This window comes from Malus sylvestris, chromosome 11 (assembly GCF_916048215.2).
Source record: "Malus sylvestris chromosome 11, drMalSylv7.2, whole genome shotgun sequence".
NCBI lineage: Eukaryota > Viridiplantae > Streptophyta > Magnoliopsida > Rosales > Rosaceae > Malus > Malus sylvestris.
This window is the reverse complement of record NC_062270.1, coordinates 26025292-26038246: the sequence shown is the minus strand read 5'-3', so window position 1 is coordinate 26038246 and position 12955 is coordinate 26025292. Positions and strand designations below refer to the sequence as shown.

Genomic DNA, 12955 nt, shown 5'->3' with positions numbered 1-12955 from the left:
CTGATGCATGTTGGGTCGATATACGTTGTTCCCCGGGATTGATGATATCTAGGATCGAGTTCTGTTCTAGAATTTAAGTTGGATGGCTAAGAACTGTTTCTCATACATTGCCTGTTATGTTCTGCTTCCTTGTTTATGTAGGCCAAAGGCAAAGGGTTTGTACTTCGTGTCAGTTCCCATCCCAGTTTTCGCAACGGAATCATGTTTCTTCTTGTACTGGGTTTGCTATATATTGTCTTTCTCTGTTTACATTTGCATTTGGATTGTGGAGAATGGTAAGAGCAGTTTCATCGGTGTTGCTGAAATTGTTGTGATGGTTATATCATCTTCTTGTGTTGGAAATCTCATGGTATTAAAAATGCTGAAGTTGAAATGCTGCTGTTGCTTTTGGTTCATATTATATGTCGTTTGTTATTGAGAACCTCAATATTATTAAGGTGACTTCCATCCCTTATAATTACTATTTGTTGAAATATTTCACATCGGGCAGAGAGAGAAAACAAGAGTTTAATAACCTAACTCGATTCCAACTAATAGGAGGTCTTTTGTAATAAAATTCTATACATGTTGCACTATGCGGGTGGTAATTATAAGTTGGAGACAATATCGGTATTGTTAGAAGGGAGCATTTGGCCCGTCTCCTTGATGATTTGACACTATTACCTCCTTAAAGTTTGTGTACGGCATTTATATGCAACATTAATTAGTTGAATGATGCCACTAAAACTATGAAATTGTTACGAAAGAGAATATCTCGATCTCAGGGTGGCTGTCAGTGTGCTGAAATCCATTTCGTTTTAGGGAAGACAGTGAAATTAGTTGACATGAGATTCTATTTTGGAATCCTCATTTTGTGCAAAACTAGCTCGTTTAGCAGCTTTTCCAACCTTTGCGTATTTCTTTCCAAAGTCAACCTCTCTCTCTCTCTCTCTCTCTCTCTCTCTCTCTCCGTACACGGATTCACCCATGCAACTATTGGATCAAACTAACCAGGTATGTTATATTTTTTTTTTAACAAACAATATTATCTACATTAAGAGGGAGGATGTGCGTTTAACCTCATAATAGGCTAGTAATAATATGGTTCAAACTCATATTTGGCGAGAATCGAACCTAAAACTTCTCACTTACAAGTGAAGAGGAATACCACTAGACCGTACTACTAAATAGCACCATGTATGTTATGTTAAACTGTCAATTTGAATCATACATTCAAACAAGTATTTGCCGAGATTCTGAATTTGACTATTTAATGTATTACTTAATTAATCTGAGTGATAGTTTTTTTATTACTACTTTAAGCTAGACTAAGGGAAGGGTTGGTGATTTGAGCACGAAATACAGTGATTTAAAGATGAAAACTTTAACTACCAACGCATATCACACCACTTATAATCTGAAAATTAGTTTTACAGCACAACATTTGGTCATTTTATCTTAGAGGGAACAAACTACTTTGAATCATAGATAATAAAATATACGATCAACCAACATTTATCAAATTTGAAAAAGAGTCGGAAGAAATCGTTCGATCCTTTTATTTTTATTTCTCGAACTAAGAGATCCATGAATTGGGATCCTAATGCATATAGATACAAATGGTCCAATGGGAACAAGAATTTACAAGGAACATTTGGAACATTTCATTTCTAAGCAGAAGAGCCGTTTTCATTTTATTGATCAGTCGTGTCATATAGGCATGTGTTGAACATCCAATTGCTTCGATTTGAATTATTCGGAGGATGCCTTATATACATTATATTAAAAATATATATTATTATATAAAAAAGATAGACAATCAAACCGATTTCTCGATTCAATAGTAGCCCAAAGAGGTGAGGTGAAGAGGGTCTCATCGCAAATAAGGAGAGATATGTAAAAAGCAAGTCCGTTACGCCTATTTCTAATCCTAAATGGAATGTAACAATGTAGAGATCCATAGGAATTAGAACCTATTTAGATACGCTCCAAAAAAATCTCACTAGATTTACGGTGTAAAAAAAATACAATACCATGGGAACCTCCAAAAACAAACTTCACATGTTTAAATAGTAACATGGAACATGAAACTCCATTGGACCATGTTCATACTTGCACACAACCAAATTAATCCCAAACATTTTTCTTGTACGCCATGACTTTGTCCAAGTATAATGGGACACGTGTACAAATATTGAATTACTGTATTTAGGATACCCTGAAAAATACAGACATTGTCTTAAAAAAAATCTCAAAAAATGGGAAAAAACAAGAAGGGCATCCACCATACATGAATCAATCTCAGAAATCCTAATAAAAAAATCTTTGCTTGCAGACAAAACAGTGAGTGACTCATTTATGAAAATAAAATAATTATTAATTTTGTAATGTTATATATATAATTGAACAAAATCTAAACTATTAACTGCTCCTTGGGTAGCTGCCCTTCTTGCTCTTGCACGATGCCCGATGCCCGATGCCCATATTATTCTTGATCTATTTGTATTGTAATTTGTAATCCCTAGGGTCACATGGTGCAAAGGAAAGTCTAACATAAAATGTTACGCAATGATTTTAATTTTATTTTAATTTTAATTTTTTTACAAAAGTATTACTTTTATCATTTATTTGTACATCTTTCTAATGCAGATAGAATTCACATGCGTTGTTAGGTTTTACCTTTATTAAAGAGATGATACAAATAATTATATAATTAGATGGTAAGTATAGTATTACTCTTCTTCTTTTTTTTTTTTTAAAAAAAGGGAGCAATTTTTTATTTTTTATTTTTTGAACAAAAGATAGTATTTACGCTAAAGGGGTTGGGGAGTAGGCTAAGTCTCATAATGAGCTAGCAATAATGTGGTTTAAATTTGTTTTTGTGTCACATCCCAGTCTCGGCTCCGCCGTAGCACGATATTATCCGTTTTGGGCTTACCATTCCCTCACGGTTTTGTTTCTGGGAACTCACGAGCAACTTCCCAGTGACAGAGCCACTCTGCCGTTCGATGCGGATGTGCCAGTGAGGACGCCGGGTTCCCCTTAAGTGAGGTGGATTGTAAGATCCCACATCGATCAACGAAGAAGGGGTGATGTGCCTTATATGTACATGCTCCCCTCCCTATAGCACGAGACCTTTTGGGAATTCACTAGCTTCGGATTCCATCGGAATTTTGAAGTTAAGCGAGTTCGGGCAAGAGCAATCCTAGGATGGGTGACTCATTGGGGAGTTCTCGTCTGAGTTCCCAGAAACAAATCTGTGAGGGAATGATAAGCCCAAAGCGGACAATATCGTGTTACGGTGGAGTCGAGACTGGGATCTGACATAATAGGATTGTAAGATCCTACATCGACCAACGGAGAGGGGGTGATGTGCCTTATATGTACATGCTCCCCTCCTTATGAGGCCTTTTGGGAACTCACTGGCTACATATTCCATCGGAACTTCGAAGTTAAGCGAGTTCGGATGAGAGCAATCCTAGGATGGATGACCCACTGGGAAGTTCTCGTCTGAGTTCCCAGAAACAAAACCGTGAGGAAATGGTAAGCCCAAAGTGGACAATATCGTGTTACAGCGGAGTCTAGACTGGGATGTGACACTTTGTGAAAATCGAACCTAAGACCTCTCACTTACAAGTGGAGAAGAATGCCACTAAATCATAATACTAAGTTAGCTTAAAAATATTAACATCAATTGCAATTTGTTGAACTCAAACAAAATATTAATCTTGTTCAAAAATGGAGCCGAACATGAGCTTTGACATATTTGGTATAAAGTCCGTGAGCAGCTTGTACATGTTTTCATGAGATAGCTCATGTTCGTCTCGTTCATTAAAACTTAAGTTCATAGAGGTTTGACATTTTGATCCTATAATTAACTTTCTTTGGATTGATAGAAAAAATCTCATAGGAATACATATCTCTGAAGACATGTCTTCCTATTATTTTATTTGTCCTTGCTTGATTAATTTTTCAACGTTCATTAAGTCGAGCCAAATTAGGTTCAATATTGGTTAAAATATGAGATGAGTTGAGCCGAGTTAACCACAAGATCGATCAATCCACAAACGAGCTGAACCAAGCTTTTGTAATTAAATGATAAGCAAAGAATTATGTAGCTTAGTTGGTTAAAAATATTTTTTTGGGTTCGACTCTCCCTGCTTTAGTATTGTTTATATAAAAATAAAAAATAAATCTACTTTTCCAACCTACCTTTTTTTCTAAATGGAATAGTGTTCACAGAATTAAAAGAAGAAGAAACTAAATAAATAAAATGAATAAAGAAGGCATAAGAAGTAAATATCATTTAGGGTAATTCTCATTTTATCTTGAAGTATCGTGGTTTTCAAACTTGTATACATCAAATTTCTTTCATCCCAATCTCATACCTAAAGTGAGGATTGTGCGACACTTTCATACTTCTGTAAGACTTTCCGTCAGAACTTCTGTTAACGTGTGACATGTGGCCCACATGGATAATAGCTGCCGCCATGTGTCAATTTTGCCCCACGTGAATATTTAAAAATAAAAAAATAAAAGAAAAAGAAAAAGAAAAATAAAAACAAATTTAACAGCAGTCATTTTCATCTTTCTCTCATAGATAGACGATGACTCGCATTCTGCAACTACAACCCAACAGAATCCATGGAGCTGACTAAAAGAAAAAGTGTGTGTGTGACCATAATTTTTCAGGATTGGAGTAAGGCTGATCCTAATACAGTTACTTCAAAAGTCCGATCATGAACTCACTAGCTCAAAGCAGAGCTGGATCAGACGAGGCAATGTTGCCACCATCACCATGTTCCCAGCAATATGAGAGTCTTAGCAACTCTGCTCACTATGCTTGTTTCGCAAGACATGCGATCTGATTCGGATATAGCCTCATTAAGGTCCTTATAAGTCTTGGAGTTCCTACAATCTAGGAATTGGTGTGCGCACAAGTAATCACAACTCTTAAGATGGTGCAATATCTACTTCTAATATCCTTTAAGATTCTTCTGTCCTAAAATGGTTATCTCTCAATGGTATAGATACACTCATCTAGGGTTCATCTATGGTAACACTATCTTAATACTTAAATTCTTTTACACTATGTTTGGATGAGGAAAATAAACTTGGAATTTGGATAAAAGTCAGAATTTATAAATTTATAAGCACTAATTCCCTTGTTTGGATTCATAAACATAGGAATTTAGAATTTCCGCGTGGAAAAAAAAAACTTGAAATTTGGAACCTCCAAATCCCAAGTTAAAAATCCATGTAAATACACATAATTTCCCAATGATTGAGAGTTTAAAAGTAACAAATTTCGTATTCAATTCCATAGTTCTTTTAGGTTAATCAAACAAGAAAATTCACAAATTCTAGAAAATAAAATCCCATCATTTCAATTTTTGTCATTTTAAAATTCTTTAGTAATCTTAAATTTCTTCATCCAAACATAGTGTTACCCACTGCTTGATTCTAAATGCAACTCACTAACTTGATAGTTAGAGAGCCATTGGTCAGCACACCACCTCCAGTCTTAGGCTTGCTCACAGTTATTCTTTGTTTTGCAGGTAGTTGTGCATAGGGATGACAATGGATCAGTTTGGGGACGGAAATGCTATATCCATCTCCATAACCACAAAAATTAACCATATTCATAACCGCAAATTAACCATTAGGTATTATCCATAATCATACTCATCGGATAACGGATTCCCCATCGGCTAACGTTTATATTCATCTTTGTCAATAAAAATATATATTCGCCCAATTGACGCATGATAATTTAGTAAATATTAATTTCGTCAATAAATATTTGATGTATAGAATGATTTAATTAATGGATCTTGTGGAGCATAAAAATTAAAGCTAAACATTGATAATGTTGGTTGATCTTTGATATCTCTCATAAGTACCATTGAATTCTCATAGATTTTGATTCATATCAAAACTTTTGAATTTTGCCACAAAATGCAACTCACATAATGCAATTTTTGTATTCTCAAAAGTAAGATTCGGTGAATAATAAATATACATATATATATATATATACATATATTATATAATACTTTAATATTATATATAATTATATTAGATATTATTCAGTTCGGGTTCGGGTACAAATATGGATTGGGGACCCTATAATCATATCCAAAATTATAACCGAATAATATTTATGATTTTTCCCCATACCCAAAATATACGCAATTTTCATACCCAAATTTAATTCATTCGGACGGTTATCCATGATTATCAAGTTTAACGGTTAAAATTATCATTTCTAATTGTGCATCACGACACTTAAGAGTAATAAAATGAGAATTACCCTGTTTCTTAAATCTCTCAGTTTTTCTCCCCTTTAGAGCAACTCCAGTGTAGGAGCCCTCCCCCCAGGCAATTCACTATTTAATCCACCTAGTGAACAGTAACTGCCCTTAATGAATAGTGCATTCCCCTGTCAATTGCCTTTTGCATCTCCACCCCTGCACTGAATAGCCCTGGCAATTGGCAATAAAATATTAATATTTTTTTATTTATAAAATAATACATAATAATTTTATTTGTAATTTCGGATAAGATTTTTAATCGTTCTCGTTGCACCACGTGTCATTATCCGAAAAGCCAATAGCAATAAAATTTTTGTATTTTTGTATTTATAAAATAATTCAAAATAATTATATTTGTTATTTCGGATAAGATTTTTAATCGTTCTCGTTGCGCCACGTGTCATTATCCGCAAAGAAAATTATTGGTGATGGATTTCCGATAAGATTTTTAATCGTTGTGTCAAGGCACGTGTCATTATCTGAAAAGACAATTATTGGTAATGGATTTCTGATAAGATTTTTAACCAATCACGTCGTGCCACGTGTCACAATCCGATTACAATCTTTGAGGATAGATTTCCACCAGATTTTTAACGAATGACGGCATGCCACGTGGCATTATCTACAACCTAATCCCTTCTAAATCCTCCATATAATCCCCCATCCATCCTCATAAATCTCACACCAATTTTCTCAAGATCTCTATCATTATTCATAGTTTCTGCTTCCTTCTTCGCCAAAATCCCTATCATTATTCATAGTTTTTGCTTCCTTCTTCACCAAAATCCCTATCATTATTCATAGTTTCTGCTTCCTTTTTACAATGTCTTCTTCTTCTTCTTCAAAGATGATGTGGGAAATCGAGCAAGAAGAGGAAGAATTGTTTAACCAATCACAAGGAATGTTCAATGTTAGGGATTGGGCCCAAAATGAGATGGAAGAGGATGACGAGCGTAGACGGAGAGATGACGAATCAAGAATGGCAGGAGCCTCACAATCCCGTCGAGTCGTCCAAGCTGTGGCTCATATCTGCAGGCCCAACCGTGCTGTAAACATTGATAGAAACAGGCAACGACGAGGTCAGGAGCTCTTGGACGATTATTTTGTCCGTAACAGTGCATTCCCTGAAACATACTTCCGACGTCGTTTTAGAATGGAACGACATTTGTTCAACAAAATCATGGGCGCTGTTTGCAACCATGATTCTTACTTTGTGCAAAAGCCGGATGCTTTTGGTGCTATGGGTCTCCTGCCTCAGCAAAAAATTACTGCTGCCTTGCGGATGCTTGCATATGGAGCAGCTGCAGACCAAGTGGACGAGATAACGAGGATGGGACAATCAACCATTCTTGAGTCCCTCATGAGGTTTTGTTCGGCAATCGAATCTATCTACACCGCAGAGTACCTCCGGAGACCTACTCATATGGACTTGCAAAGGCTTCTGAAGAAAGGCGAGATGCGAGGTTTTCCAGGGATGATTGGAAGCATTGATTGTATGCACTGGACTTGGAAAAACTGTCCAAGTGCATGGCAAGGCGCTTATGGGGACAGAAAAGGATCAAAAAGTATCATTTTGGAGGCGGTGGCATCTTTTGATACATGGATTTGGCACGCCTTTTTCGGGGTTCCGGGAGCTCAAAATGACCTCAACGTCCTTGCCCAATCCCCAGTGTTCAACGATGTCCTGCAAGGAAATGCACCAAAAGTCACGTATGAGGTCAATGGACGTATGTACGACGGGCCATACTACCTAGCTGATGGCATTTACCCAAGGTGGTCAACATTTGTCAAAACAGTGCCACGTCCGCGCAGTGCAAAGGAAAAACACTTTGCAAGATGTCAAGAAGGGTGCAGGAAGGATGTGGAGCGTTGTTTCGGTATCCTCCAAGCTCGCTGGGCGATCATCAGGGGTGCTGCCAGATTGTTTGATGTAGAGTCGCTTCGATCCATCATGATGACGTGCATCATTCTTCACAACATGATTGTGGAAGATGAGTACGATTATGAAGCCGTTGATGAATATGAGCCAGACACGATGAACAATTCAAGAACACGTATATATTGTGCTCATGACGCCACCGATGAGCCCGTGCAACATGAGCCATTAGAAAGGGATGGACGTTACAATGAAAGGATCATCCAACGATATACTGCACTTCAAAGGTCAAATATGCACAATGCCCGCCAACTTGACTTGATAGAGCACCAGTGGGAATTGAGGGGTGCTGACGATACTTAAGTTCATTAGTGTTTGTTTTTATTTGGTGTGTTTATTTTATTTTATGTGGTGTGTTTTTTTAGTTCATTTAGTGAGTTGAAATGTAATTTTATTTTATTTGGTGTGTTTATTTTATTTTATGTGGTGTGTTTTTTTAGTTCATTTAGTGAGATGAAATGTAATTTTATTTTATTTGGTGTTTGTTTTTATTTGGTGTGTTTATTTTATTTTATGTGGTGTGTTTTTTTAGTTCATTTAGTGAGTTGAAATGTAATTTTATTTTATTTGGTGTTTGTTTTTATTTGGTGTGTTTATTTGGTGTGTTGATGTTATTTTATTTGGTGTGTTTAAATGTGTTTTGAATAAAGTACTAAGTTCAATAAATTGGAAACAACATAAAGTACTCTATTCAATGAATAAGAAATTACAACCCGAATAAGAAATTACAACCCGAATTGATTGGAAAATTATGGGTTCGTGAATGGATGATAACCATCACCTAACCAATTTGTGGTGCTAGGATGATCTTCTCTTGTCATGCTAGGATAATCTTCTCTTGTGGTGCTAGGACCATCTCCTCTTGCTCTCGCTTCTCTTGCACGCCTCCTTCGCAACACATCCGCTTTCTCTGACTTCCAAAAATATTTAGAGTCTGGAGACTTCCCTTCTAAAGGCTCCTTCATAATGTCACGATCTCGTTCAGCCATTCTTTCTTCTCTTCTATGTTCCCTTTCTTGCCGAAGTAGTTCTCTTTCTCTCTCATCAGCTTCAAATTTTCTCTCAAAAGCTGCAGCTTTTGCATCCTCTCTAGCCTTATCAGCCTCAAATTTAGCCATTTCCCGGGCCAAATTCAATTCACCTTGGCGGGCAAGATCTTCCATATACTTTGCATAATCATTCTTGGAAGCATTACCTTTTCTCTTTGAAGCCTTCTTACCTTGAGGCCTAATTGGATAACGGGTTGACCCCGACGCTTGTTCAACGGGGGGCGTTTCAGGCACTTCTTCATCATCTTCATCATGATCATGCGAGGCATGCTCAGGTGTAGAGTGTAGAGGGGTGCTGTTCATGAAAACTTCTGGACCGACATGCACAACTCTAAATTTAGGACAATCTTTGACAATATTCCAACATTCAAACCGGGTGAATGTTTTGTTTTTGCTTTTGGTTTTGGCACCATACCAAGCTTGTGCTTGAAGTTCCTACACAAACAAATAATTATAATGAGAATAGGTAACAAATAAATAATTATAATGAAAGTATGTAACAAATAAATAATACAAACAAATAATTATAAATGAAAGTAGCTAACAAATAATTATAATGAAAGTAGGTAACAAATAAATAATACAAACAAATAAATATAATGAAAGTAGCTAACAAATAATTATAATGAAAGTAGGTAACAAATAAATAATACAACCAAATAATTATAATGAAAGTAGGTAACAAATAAATAATACAAACAAATAATTATAATGAAAGTAGCTAACAAATAATTATAATGAAAGTAGGTAACAAATAATACAAACAAATAAATATAATGAAAGTAGCTAACAAATAATTATAATGAAAGAAGATAACAAATAAATAATACAAACAAATAAATATAATGAAAGTAGCTAACAAATAAATAATATATTGTTACCTGATCCGTTAAATTTTCCCCACTTCGAAGATTACCACTAGCTTGTGCCAAGGCGTCTCTCCACGTACTAAACGATTGACTAAGTAATTTCCAACGACTGGACATCGATTCCTTAGTTCTTTGCCCACCCATTTTCTCAAGATAATTGGTATGAATAAGACTCCACATTTCTCGCAACTGCATCTCATTACCCGTAATCGAATCATGAGTAACTTGAACCCAACTAGTACACAACGCAACATCTTCAAGAAGCGTCCAATTCGTACCTGGTTGAGTAGTCATTTTGTTGGAAAAAAATTGGATTGAAACTTTGAAAGAAAGATAGGAATGTGGTTGAAAGTAGTTGAGAAAATATGAAATTGTGGTGTAGGGTAGAAGATAATGAGAAGGTATTTATAGGTGAAGTGAAATCAAAATTTTTTATAATTTTTCATAATTTTTTTTCGGATTTTTAAGAATTTTTTTACATTTTTTTTAAATTTTTATTCACCTAATTAATCTCTGCCGTTGGATTTAAAAAAATTTAAATTCCAACACTCCAGATTGTGCCACGTGTCACAACGGTAACATTTTAGATTTTTAAACTGTTTTTTCTTTTTTTTTTTAATTTACAAAGCCTAATAACGTGGACCGTTGATCTTAGATCAAACGGATGAAATTAAATTAGATTTTTAAATGTTTTTTACCGTTGGAAATCCAACGGCCCATAAAATAGGACCGTTTCAATCAAACGGACATGGGGAAGCCACGTGGCTTCCCCAACGGTAACTTTTCAAAACTGAAATCGCGGGCCCCTGCCCTGTTTTTTTGTCGGACGACTCGCGCCCACGCGCGCGTGAAACGCACGCGCCTGACGCAGCCCTCGGGCTCTCGGGCTGGCAATCCTCGACGGGCCTGCTCCTCGGGCCTCGCCTGTCGCTCGGGCTTCCATACGCTGGAGGTCATCCCCCCAGCAATTTGCTACTGTTTGACCCACTGGCCCCCGAGCAACCTCCCCCGCTGGAGGTGCTCTTACCGCCTCTGTTTCTGGGCTTTGCTTCGGGCAGCGGGCAGCATTTGCCCCAATTATATCACAATTCTCAATCAATATAAAGCCCTACGAGCAACATGTTTATTCGTAAGTGTTAGATCCCGCCTCTTCTCTTCTCTTCACCCCCTCCATCATCTTTCTAGGGTTTTATTTAGGGCTTTTCAACTCTTACGGAAGTGGGTTCCCCCCCTCCTACCTTATTCACTGCAATAATCCACTCATCTTCTGTGTTCCTTTCTTTGCATCTTGAAAATATTTCTGGGTTGATCTTGTTTTTGTGTCTTTTTTCTCTTTTGGGTCAGAAATTTTCTGAGTTGCAGACTCCATGTGTGGTGGAGTTTGTTCGAAGTGGTAGGTAGTTGTAAGGTTTGATTGAAAAGGCCTTGTTTCCAAACGCGTGTTTGATCATTTTAGCTTTTTGACACTTTTTCCAGTCAAATTTTATTTGCTTTATAAAGCATCCAATATTTAGGGTTTAGTTTTTCTCTCTACTAGTTAATTTTCCTTGTTTGGTAAAGTTTTTTTTTTCGGAAAACTTCTTCCTTGCTTCTTGGCCACCTTCAAATTCTTCAGCAATTCTTGTTTGCTCTCTTCAACCAATGACTCCAGCTGCAAGAACAAGATCAAAGACAAAAACAACAAGAGAGGCAAAAACAAAAACAACCCATTTCAAGAAGAAGCTTGTCCGGCCAAAGATTACTACTCATCAAGAATTTGCATCTCCGAAGACTTCGCCTTCGAATTCATCCTCCGTGGTCTGCAACGATGCTCCGAAGATTGAAGGCGGCATAGATGAGTTCGAGGCTGTTGACGATGTGTCTACGGCAAGCGCCTGCTCCACTCCGAAAGCTCAGAGATTCCGGATACCGGAGATTGTAACCTGTCCACCGGCGCCTAAGAAGAAAAGAGCTATTTCATCAAATTGCTTGTTTCGGAGATCTCCAATCGCCTTCTTTGCTCCGCCGGACTTGGAGCTCTTCTTCTGCTTTGCAAATGGCGGTATTTCAGTTTAAATCAAACTTTGAGTGACATTTCATGGAATATATACATAAATAATTTCCGTAGTTAAGAGATGGTTGTCATCTTTACCATCAAATTAGTTTTAGTTTAGTCTCATGGGATGAGATTTTGAGTTGGGAGAAAGCAAATTATTGGCCTTTGCTTTTTCTTTGCCAACTATCTAAGTTGGGTTTTCAAATTCTAGGGTATACTAATCAGTAATTAAATTAGCTGGGACTGTCCAACTAATTGATTTTAGCCTTTTTTGCTTATTTTTAAAGGTATTGCTGACCTTCTGAGTTTGGTGAGTGGAATGTAATGGGTGGGTTTGAAGTTTGAGTGTGGTTTGTTAAGTCAACTTAGTAAGAGAAGCATAGGCACTTCTTTTGTTGTGTGTAAACCCTTCTTAAGTTAATGAAGACAGAAAGTTTATATATGTAGCAAGTTTTTTTATACATCCGATATTTTATATTAAATTTATTTAAATTTTGAACAGCATATTCGGTTTAACAAACTAATATGTTTTAGCTAACTTAGTTAAATTGATGCCCGTATGATATATACAAATTATTAGGAATGTGAAAAGGTTGTTTGTGGACAAAAAATTGTATCAGCATATTGCATCATGACGTAACTCTTTGAACGTTGGATTCCTACGCAGAGAATATAATTTTGGAGTGATAATTTCTTCACATTCAATTTGTGGGTACCTCTTAACCCCACTAACTAATCATATGGCACCACTATTTGTTGTCTAACAAGATTAT

At 36.5% G+C, this 12955-nt stretch overlaps 3 protein-coding genes across 3 annotated transcripts; 2 read left to right on the top strand and 1 right to left on the bottom strand.

Annotated features, from left to right (window-relative positions):
- Nucleotides 1–6809: 6809 nt before the first annotated feature.
- LOC126591474 (protein ALP1-like) lies at nt 6810–8631 on the top strand. The gene has a single exon (XM_050257171.1). The coding sequence runs from the start codon at nt 7117–7119 to the stop codon at nt 8530–8532; it is 1416 nt and encodes a 471-aa protein (XP_050113128.1). The 5' UTR covers nt 6810–7116; the 3' UTR covers nt 8533–8631.
- A 264-nt stretch (nt 8632–8895) lies between these two features.
- LOC126591475 (uncharacterized) lies at nt 8896–11167 on the bottom strand. Its single transcript, XM_050257172.1, has 2 exons — nt 10160–11167; nt 8896–9713 (listed from the first exon to the last, which is right to left on the bottom strand). The coding sequence occupies exons 1-2, from the start codon at nt 10439–10441 to the stop codon at nt 8979–8981; spliced, it is 1017 nt and encodes a 338-aa protein (XP_050113129.1). The 5' UTR covers nt 10442–11167; the 3' UTR covers nt 8896–8978.
- Nucleotides 11168–11224: 57 nt separating this feature from the next.
- On the top strand, nt 11225–12624 carry LOC126591476 (cyclin-dependent protein kinase inhibitor SMR9-like). The gene has a single exon (XM_050257173.1). It carries the CDS (start codon nt 11789–11791, stop codon nt 12200–12202), a length of 414 nt encoding a protein of 137 aa, XP_050113130.1. The 5' UTR covers nt 11225–11788; the 3' UTR covers nt 12203–12624.
- The last annotated feature ends 331 nt before the right edge of the window (nt 12625–12955 follow it).

What these genes read in the sequence shown, in the direction of transcription:
- LOC126591476 (XM_050257173.1), top strand. Translation starts at nt 11,789, where the DNA reads ATGACTCCAGCTGCAAGAACAAGATCAAAGACAAAAACAACAAGAGAG.
- LOC126591475 (XM_050257172.1), bottom strand. Translation starts at nt 10,441, where the DNA reads ATGACTACTCAACCAGGTACGAATTGGACGCTTCTTGAAGATGTTGCG. An exon ending in GGGAAAATTTAACGGATCAG is followed by an intron (nt 9,714 to 10,159) that starts GTAACAATATAT and finishes TTGTTTGTGTAG; the next exon opens with GAACTTCAAGCACAAGCTTG.
- LOC126591474 (XM_050257171.1), top strand. Translation starts at nt 7,117, where the DNA reads ATGTCTTCTTCTTCTTCTTCAAAGATGATGTGGGAAATCGAGCAAGAA.